This window comes from Folsomia candida, unplaced genomic scaffold (assembly GCF_002217175.1).
Source record: "Folsomia candida strain VU population unplaced genomic scaffold, ASM221717v1 Fcan01_Sc016, whole genome shotgun sequence".
In the NCBI taxonomy this organism is placed as follows: Eukaryota; Metazoa; Arthropoda; class Collembola; order Entomobryomorpha; family Isotomidae; genus Folsomia; species Folsomia candida.
In genome coordinates this window covers 2,395,347-2,405,603 of record NW_019091208.1, presented here as the reverse complement: position 1 = coordinate 2,405,603, position 10,257 = coordinate 2,395,347, and the positions used below count along the sequence as shown (strand labels likewise).

At 35.3% G+C, this 10,257-nt stretch overlaps 1 protein-coding gene across 1 annotated transcript; it reads right to left on the bottom strand.

Moving 5' to 3' along the window:
• Positions 1-260: 260 nt before the first annotated feature.
• LOC110856499 (zinc finger protein 596-like) lies at positions 261-1,661 on the bottom strand. Its single transcript, XM_022104978.2, has 2 exons — positions 1,274-1,661; positions 261-659 (listed from the first exon to the last, which is right to left on the bottom strand). Exons 1-2 carry the CDS (start codon positions 1,295-1,297, stop codon positions 261-263), a joined length of 423 nt encoding a protein of 140 aa, XP_021960670.1. The 5' UTR covers positions 1,298-1,661.
• Between the last annotated feature and the right edge of the window lie 8,596 nt (positions 1,662-10,257).

Below are 10,257 nucleotides of genomic sequence, written 5' to 3'. Positions count from 1 at the left end.
ACGTATGTACATAATATGTATGTATGTATATGTATGTATATTATACATAAAAGGCATATTTATTTATGCATGCATGACCTAGAAATGAATACAGAAAGCTGTATATTTTTTTCAGAGTTGTAGGAATTAATTTCAAACTTTTAATGATTTATTTCTGTATACATATAGGGATATGTTACGTGTAGCGGATGTAACTATCATAAAAATGTGGATATCTGAAAATTTAGCAGAAAAATAAAGTACAAAGTGAAAAAGTAAAATTAATCCAAATGTACTCGTTTTTCCAGCGTGTGTATTCCAAAATGATGAATAAGGTCGCTAAGCGCGTAGAATTTTACTCCACAGAAGTAGCATCCGTACCGTTTTATACCTTCGTGGACCCTTTCCATGTGCTTCTTTAGATTCCCCTTGGATACGGTTTTTAATCCGCATTTGTGACAGGAATGGATAAATTCCTGACTTGTTGAGTGTTTGGCATGCACGTGGTATTCCAATCTAGCCGCAGATGTTAGCCTCTTGTCGCAAAGGGTGCAGGGATAGTTGCTCCCATGTTCGTGGGAACTCTTAATATGGTTCCGAACGCCAGATGGGGACCAGAAAATTCGAGGACATAACAGACACTTGAACTCTTTTCGGGAAGATTTCTCTTGATGCGTTCTCTATAAATAGATATTTTTAGATATTAATTCCGGAGGTATAGAACAGCGTATTCCGACCCGGGATTTACTGGGGTTTGAGGTTTTGAGGTTTTACTGGGTTTTAGTGGGTTGTAAAGCAATAAAACCCAGCTAATTTTATTATGTTAAAGGGGCTTTATTAGGGTTTTACTGGATTTTACTCGGGTTTTATTAGGTTTTATCTAAAATATAAATGAGTAAAATTAGTTTGCAGGTACTTCTCTGATTAGAGTTGGGTACATGATCTGAAAATACCAATTGACAGCGTAACTTCGAGTTTGATGATATTAGTGTCTTTCAGGGTGTTACTGGCATTTTGCATTTAGGTTTCATAGAAAAATTAGTAAAATACATTAATTTAACAAACTAGTGTACTAAAAACCATAATCTTGTGGGAATGGTGACATGGTAAATTTTATTACTTCACCCAAAATATTAAGTAAAACCCAGTAAAGCTCTGGGGTAGTCGTTTCCAAGATAACACCCCAGGGTAGTTGTGTTCAAGGTAAATTCCCGGGTAAGTCGTTTTCATGGTAAAACCCCGCGTTTTTTCCTAACCCCGGTATAGAGAAATTTGTTTAAATGTCTCGTCTTACCTCATGAGCTTTCAAAACAGCCATCGTTGCAAAACTCCTCCCACAAACTGCGCAGACAAACGGTTTCTCTGTCGTGTGCGTAGAAATGTGTCGGTTTAAGGCCCACTTGTCTTTAAACTCCTTGTCGCAAAGGGTGCACGGAATTCGGACGGGAGTCTCGGCCTGCTCTGTTTTAAAGTGCTGCACGACCTTATCTTTATCAGCAAAAGTTTTACCACAGACGGAAAAAGTGCAAGGAAATCGAGGTCTCTGCTCCCCCGATCTGTGAAAACTTTACGTGTGCCTTCGTAAACCGGAGGGATGTGCAAATTCTTTCTGACAATAGCAACAAACAGATTTGGGTTTGTTAATATGCATGCTTCTAATGTGCATATAGAGCGTTCTGGGATTCTTCAAGGTTTTGAAGCAAATCTGTTTGGAAATATACGAAAATCCTGACTAATTTGTTTATAGATTAGCAAAATGTTAAAAAATTCTGTTATGTTGACGTATGTACATACCTCACACTGAACTTGAAGGTTTGTGTCATTCTTCTTATTGTGGGAGGAATTTTCCGCATTTAGATGATAATCCCGCCTGTGCTGCCAGAATCCAACCTTGCAGAAGAACGTCTTGGGGCAGAATTTACACGCATATCGTTCTCTGACAGATTTATCCTGATGGGTTATCTAAAAGGGGAAAACATTAATTATGTTTGCCATTAAAACCACCCAACCATTTTTTTTCTTTCGACCAAAATGTCAAATAATATAACCAAACCGTTTAGTATTTCAATTGCCGAATAATTAACTAAAATAAATAAAAGATATTAAGGTTCCCATGGATGACGCGTTGGCGCGTAATCTCACTCTGCCCCTACCTAATGTATTCAAATGCAATTTCTAAAATAGAATCAACTCCATGAGTTTTGAGATAAATGCAACTTTTGAAATTTTAATCTAAAGCTAATTTTTGGTACTACAAACAAGTCGATTTGAAAAAATTAAAAAAATTCATTTTCGACGAAATTTATTGTGAAAAATTGGCAAACGAATTTTTTAATTTTTTTCACATCGACTTGTTTGTAGTACCAAAAATTAGCTTTAGATTAAATTATCAAAAGTTGCATTTATCTCAAAACTCATGGAGTTGATTCGATTTTAGAAATTGCATTTGAATACATTGGGTAGGGGCAGAGTGAGATTACGCGCCAACGCGTCATCCATGGGAACCTTAAAATGCAACAAGATTAAAAAGAAATTTGACAGTTTCAGAGAGATATAACTGTATTTAGTCAAAAACCTTGTTATGTATATGGAAATATTGTTGGTTTAAACAGTCGATTAGTTGCAAATTTTAGTGTTGTAAAAGTTATTGCTTTTGGTTAGGAGAAAATAAATTTTGGTTGGGCAATATTTACAAATTTGACCCATTAATTGTAGAAAGAAGGAGTAATTTATTTTTGATAAATTCTTACTACAGATTTTAAAATAAAATTTCCTTTCTGTGCGATGTTGATTGCATAATTAAAATTTTCAACCAGTGTCCACTTTTTTTTGACGAAAAATACGAAAAATGCACTTTGGTCTGTATAGGCAAAATTCCAAAATTTCAGAAGGAATATGTCGGAAAAATCCACTTTTGACCATCAAATTTTCCCCAAAATACTGTGGAAATTCTTTTTTTCTTGTTTAAAGAAATTTTGATGTAAGGGTAATTTATGCAATACAAACATTTGTGTATTTCGTCGTCAAAAGAATACAAATGTGTGTATTTTTTTGGCGTTAAGAGCTTAATTGTAGAAAGACGGACTAAACAATTTATTTTTTGATAAGTTCTCACATTACCTCATGCCCTTTCAAGATGTCCATTCTTGCGAAACTCCTTCCACAAGTGGGGCAGATGTGGGCCTTCTCTGTTGTATGCTGTAATGCGTGTCGTTTTAAGTTTTTCATCTGTTTAAATTCCTTGCCACAAAAGATGCAAGGAAATCGGGCAGGATTCTCGGCGTGCTCTCGCTTGAAGTGACTCGCGGCACTACTTTTACTCAAAAATGTTTTCTCACAGCCTAAATGCGTGCATGAGATTCGAGCCCTGGCCTCCGTGTATTTTGGCTTGTTGACATGCATATTCCGCACGTGCTTGTACAGCATGGTGGGGTTTTTTAAAGTTTTCTCGCAAATCTTGACAAAAGTAATCAAATAAGCGACAATTATGCATCACTTGAATATTTATTTGTAAAATTTATTGTACACTCTAAATACGAGTATAAATAACATTTAATCAAGGTTGAGTAAAAGAGAGGATGGCACAACCAAAAGTTAAAATGTACTCAACAATTTGCAAAATTTGCCCACCCGTTGGACAAATTTTACACAACTTTGGCCAAATTTTGCACATTGTTGAGTAAATTTTAACTTTTAGTTGTGCCATCCTCTTTTTTTTTACTCAACCTTGAGTAAAATTTTGCTTGTTTTTATTTTGAATGTACAGGGTGGTTTAAATGTGAGGTTACAATGGAAATTTTGCAATTGGAAAAATTCATAAATTTCCATTAGTTACGGATTTGGGATTGAGGTTTTTATTAATTTTTGGGTTCAAAACTTATGGAACACTGAGGACAAAATTCTTAAAATATTGAATTTCGAAGGCAAAATTTCCGTAACTAATGGAGATTTGCGAATTTTTCAAATTGAAATGTTTTCCATTGTAACCAGACATTTACATAAACCACCCAGTATAATATATTTATACATACCTGACACTTAACGTAAGCGTGTGTGTCATGCGTGATGACATGGTTTTTAAAGTGTTGTTTAGTTTTAAATACTTTTGAGCAACGGAGACACTTCATTGTTTATTTACACGGCCCCCTCGTCTTTCTCAAAGTCAAACAACTTTGTTGATAATATTTAAGAAACTCGTTAATAAGTTGATTATAGATGAAGATAGATCTGCAATGACTTGAATCGGGACTGGAAATTTAGTTTTTATCCGATATTTTCTAATATTTAATACAAGCAATTTTCTGGAAAGCTTGAGCTAATGGAAAGTCTACTGGCCAACACTAAATTAACAGGGGCTGTTAATCCAACGGGAAAATAGTAAGAACTGCAAACTGCTTTGCGGAAGAATGGACAAAAATAGAATAGTATTTTTTTAGTAGTCTGGAGAAAAAGGGTAGCTAAGCCCCTGTTGAGAGGTTTGGTTTAAAATGTCTAAAATGAAGCCTCCCTTGTTCCTTGTATTTTAATGAGTATGACTAAGATTGTGGTTGTTCTGCTCAGAAAAGAAGGCAAGTTAACAAATATACTTAAACACTAAAAAGTTAGAGGATGTATGTAGGATATGTTCGGTAGTAATAAAGAAAAATATTGGAAGTTATTCTATTTATATAAATACCCATGTACCATTTTTCAATTATGAAAAACACAAAGGGTACGTATATACGTGGGTGTTTTATTATTAATTTTCAAAAGGTATGTTCCGCCCTGTTTCTGACCAAACTTTTGATGAAATAACTAACTTCAAACACTTTTAGGATGCTGTGATTTTTTTCAGTTCTGTAGGTTAACATTAACACTAGCAATAACTCATTAAAATTTACCTCGAAAATATGTCAAAATTTACAACTTGATTTCATTATCATCCGAAAACCGTTTTCCCCTGATGTTTTTCTTTAAGTTTCGAAACGAATAATAATCACTAAGGGACAAGTCTGGACTGCACGGGGCGTGGTTTGTGCAGGTAAAGCGATTTTCGTCTGCACTAACCCTCGCAAAAAGCCAGGTATTAGGTGGCGCGTTGTCGTCTAAAAAAGGCCAACTCTTTATTTTGACCCCACGTTTCTTTTCAACCGGAGGACGCAGCTCCTTTGGGGTTCCTGCATACACGGCCCCATTTATTGCAGTATTTCCAGCAATAAATTTTATAAGGAGGGGACCTTTGGTATCCTTGAAAATGGTCATCATCAATTTTTTTGTCAGATTTTTGCACTTTTCAATTCACGGGCGGTGGCAACCCCTCGAGCTTCCAATGAGGGAATTATTATTTGGTCACCGGGTCATAATAGTAAACCCAAGTACCATATGCAGCCAATAAAATATTGAGCAGGTTCCAGTTTTCATTTAATAGGTTAAAATTTGCATTGCAAAAGTCGACTCGATCCTGTTTGTGAGATGCCGAAAGCAATTTTGGTACCCAACGGACGGAAACCATTTTCATACCTAAGTCTTCAGTTAACATGGAACAAATTTCTGGTTTTGGAACACCCATCTCATCTGCTATATAGGACAGTTTCAATCGCGGATCTCTCATTATTGGTTCCTCTAGTTTCCGGAGCCTTTCTGTGGAAGAAGCGGATTTTGAGCGACCTTGCGACTTTTTGCCCGAGACCTCGTTTCGCCATAATTAAAAATTATTGACCCAATTGAATTTGTGTTTCGTGTTGGGCAGTTTTCATTGTACATTTTAAGCATTCAACCATAAATCTGCGACACGTATTGCCCATCCAGCATTAAAAATTAAATCACACTACGATATTTAATTTGCAAATCTAGCATTTTTTCCTTCGAGGTAAAGTTTGCCGATTTATTGCTAGTGTTGACGTTAACCTTAAGAACTGAAAAAAATCACAGCCTCCTAAATGTATTTGAAGTTTGTTATTTCATCACAATTTTGGTCAGAAACAGTGCAGAACATACCTTTTGAAAATTAATAATAAAACACCTACGTATCTTATTGTTGCTTGCAAACTTGAACAATCTTCTCAGAAATATTCTGGTCATATTTTAATAATTTTAATTTTCATACATAGGTACATATTTATGATATGAAGTGTTTAATTGTTATAAAATAAATATTAGGAGTCCTACATACGTATTTTAATTTCTCCGTATTATATGCAGCATTTGAAATCCGCATTATTCAGGCCAGAGTCGTCTGCGTCTTAAATAAAAAGGAAAAATCTTTATCAATAAAAATTAAACTGTTATGGTTCATCTATTAAAAACGCGTCTTTTCAAAAGAGGGTTTTTCCGCACATTTGATACCTCAAAAACCCACGAAAACCCCAAAAACCCTGGGTTGCGAACCCTGCTGATAATCTTTAATATTTCTATTAAAAATTTACATATTCGCCTTATATCGTGCTTCCAGGAATCCTCCCGGAATCTTAGATATTAAGCAGCCAATAAAATATGAAGTCTCGATAAGCCTAATGGTTTCCCACTCCCAGTCAAATTCTGGCCTCTATTTTCGAAAAAAAACGTGCCGTTTTTTAAATATTTTTAACAAATTGTGTGCGTAGTTGTGTCTCTCACATGTGATATATTGTCAGGTTTAGTCATGTGAACGATGGCAATTCCCATGCCACATCGTAATCCGAATAATATCAGAAAACCTGTCAATTGAACGAAAATATGTAATTGTACCCAAACTAAAGGGTGTGGATTAAGTTTACCCCGGGCTTGGACTTCACGTTATTTTTTGATTGGTCGAAATTTGTAATTGTCTTAGTGATATTTTTGATTAGCCAATTAAAAAATCGGATTGGGAGGAGAACGTGATGATAACGTGAAGTCCAAGCCCATTGTTACCCGTGAAAATCCTCCCGAAATTGGTTTCCGAATTATATCCACACAAGGGTTACAAGCATAGCTGGAAAATCTTACAAAATTTTCCAAGTGTACTACTAACACTTCACAAGTGTACTAGCGTGAAAAAAATCTCGTTTTTTACATTGTAATTTTACGGCATCTAAAACCAGTTGTAGTGGTTAACTACATTTTGTAGTTAACGAGTAGTTAACTACAATTACGAAAAAGTAGTTGTAGTTAAGATTCAACTACTTTTCTAATGTAATGAAAAAAATGTAATGTAAAAAAATGTAATGAATAAAAAAGAACTTTCCATCGTAGGCCAAAAGTGAACTTTCTTTGGTAGGCAACAGTTCGTTACCACCGTAAAAGAAAGTAGAAATTCACAGAAAAAGGCCACAGAAAAATACTTTTCTAAAGTATGTAGTTGAAACAAAGCAGTTCAACTACTTTCTTGGATGGTGTAGTTGACCAACAATATCTAATAATAATTAATAACTTAACTACTTCTCAACTACTTTTTAACTACCTTTCTACAACTTGTAGAAAGGTAGTTAAGATCCTTGTGGACTAGAAGGATCAAATAAGGATCGGGCATCTTGTAGACATAAATCTCCCAGAAATTAATGATCTATTTGAGGCACTTTTGAAGTGCAATTCGATACTTTCAAATGAACCGTAGAGACTGCATAGCCTAATTAAATCTAATGTAAACATCTGCTATAAATAATTTTCTTTATGATTCTAATACGAGGTAAAAGAAGTAGCTAAAAAGAAGTTGATCGAAGTTAGATAGTAGTTTGAATTTACTAAAATGAATACAAAGTAGTTGTAGTTATAATTCAACTACTTTTAGGAATAGTTACACAACGCTGTAAAAGCAAGAAACACTGCACCTGGAAAAGGTGGTCCTTTTAACATATACATAGACGCTCACGATTATCCCCATAATATTTTCACTATGCTACGAGTTTTTTGACAAATTATGTAAAGTAGAGTACCCGATCATGCAGAAAATTTTCCCTGAGGGCGTCGCCGATAAACTAGTCGAATTTTTTTTAAACAAACGTCTAATCCTGATACCTGAATTCAGTAGCTTTCGAAAAATACTTCACACATTATATTGCATCTTGGTTAAAAGTTAACTTACTTATGTACACTGCGATGACGCCATGGCGCATCGGTCTGGCTCCGCATTTAACGAAACCACGATAATTTTGTTGCCTTACGAGGGAAACTTTTATAGTGCCCGGAGCTCCCAGCATAACCATCATATACAATCGACGTATTTTTTAATACTAGTCCAATGATGTGACAAAATCTCCGTGTCAAAATGACATTTGGTCAAGCGCTGACGATTCTAGTGACGCACGGAACGGTCATTTTCGCCATGCTTTTAGTAGTGGAGGTACCCGTTCACCACTCGCTCCTCATTCATCTCACTGAAATCTCAACCCATTTGCTCATCGAGGACACTGGAACCTAATTTAACTGTATTTACAATATAATTGCAATTTAATTATTGTTTATAGCTTGTCAATATTATTCTTTTCCTTTAAAGTATGAGTTTAAAAATTATGTAGAAAAAAATTCCACACTTTTTATGAATCTAAGCGAGTGGAGGGATTTGTTCCTCACAGATTTCGAAGTGGGTGTCAGAATGTTATAATCTTTAAACCGAAAAATATTGATAATCCATAAATAGTAAATTGTAATTATATTGCAAGTGTGGTTAAATGAAGTACAAATGTGCTCAATGAGTAAATGGGTTGAAATTTTAGAAGTGAGATTAGGAGCGTGTGGTGAAAAGAGTATCTGCGCTATTGAAATCATGGGCGAAAACGACCGTTCCGCGCGTCACTCAAATCGTCACCACTTGACCAAATGTCATTTTGACACGGAAATTTTGTCACATCATTGGACTAGTATTAAAAACTGCGTCTAATGTATATAGTGAATATGCTGGGAGCTCCGGGCACTATAAAAGGTTCCCTCGTTAGATAAATAATTAAGTACGTGTTTCAGGATTTTTCATAATGCTCAGGTTAACAGATGAGATTTGTGAAGGTGAGATGAGATTTCTGCAACCCTGATCCACACCCTTTATATACTTGCTGATCCCAATTTGGAGATAATCATGGTAATTAATACATAACGTGGTCTTACCAATAGTGGCTAAATACGCCAACAAGTAACGCTTGGTCATGTCGCAAAAAAGTAACTATGGCTCCACTTGGTTTAATTTTGATAAAAATATTCTGGGGCAAAGGTTTTCAGTTATTTTAGCCCGATAATTCACTCACCTCGTTCAAATAATTAAATTCTTACCGTACATAAAATGTATATTTATCTAGCAGCACGTTATTTTATAAACCACTCAGGCCCAGCTGGCCATCTGTTCTTTCCCATCTTTCTGTTAAATTGCGCACATAAAATGCTGGATAAACTGAAGACTAACAAGGAAACATACCAACGCGTGTCCAACGAGTTAAGGGTCGACACCTATACCAAAATGACCACAACACATGACTTATTAAACAAACTGAAGGAATTTCCGTGTAAAATTCACTTTTCGTCACGTTGTGACGATATTTGTGACGAGCGCATGACCATCGGGTTGCCAGAGAGGGAGAGGTCGGCCGCTGAACGATCACGTCGACCACAGAGAAGCGTCGTCGTCTCCAGAGATTTCGAATTATTTCAAATTTTGAAATTTTGAAGAAAATTTGAAAATAATCTGAAATTTTGATGAACTTTTGAAAACATTTTGAAATTTGAAAAAACTTTTTGAAATTTTGAAGAAATTTCGAAATTTTGAGAAAATTTTGAAATTTTAAAAAACTTATGAAATTTTGAAATAATTATGAAATTTTGAAAAAATTAGAGGCGTGTTAGTTATTTGAAATTTGAGATCTCTGAAGACAACATGTGTTCGATCTATCTGATCGTTCAGCGGCCGACCTCTCCCGCTGGCAACCCGATGGTCATGCGCTCGTCACAAATATCGTCACAACGTGACGAAGAGTGAATTTTACACGGAAATTCCTTCAGTTTGTTTAATAAGTCATGTGTTGTGGTCATTTTGGTATAGGTGTCGACCCTTAACTCGTTGGACACCTCGGTATGTTCCCTTGTAAGATATGTATGCACTCGACATATTTATGGATGTGAAGAAATATATAATATATGTTTATGGATTGACTAATGTACAGAAACATGTAAAGACTGCGTTTACATATATATACAGATGTGGAACTTGAGGATCAGTTCAACATACAAATGAAAAGGTACATATGTAAATACGTCACACGCTGATGATTATTTCATAGTTGAGATTTATTGTAAAAATCTTCTGCTCGCTTCCCATCTCTCAATAAATATGTCGTTCTGGTATGCATGAAAATCGCA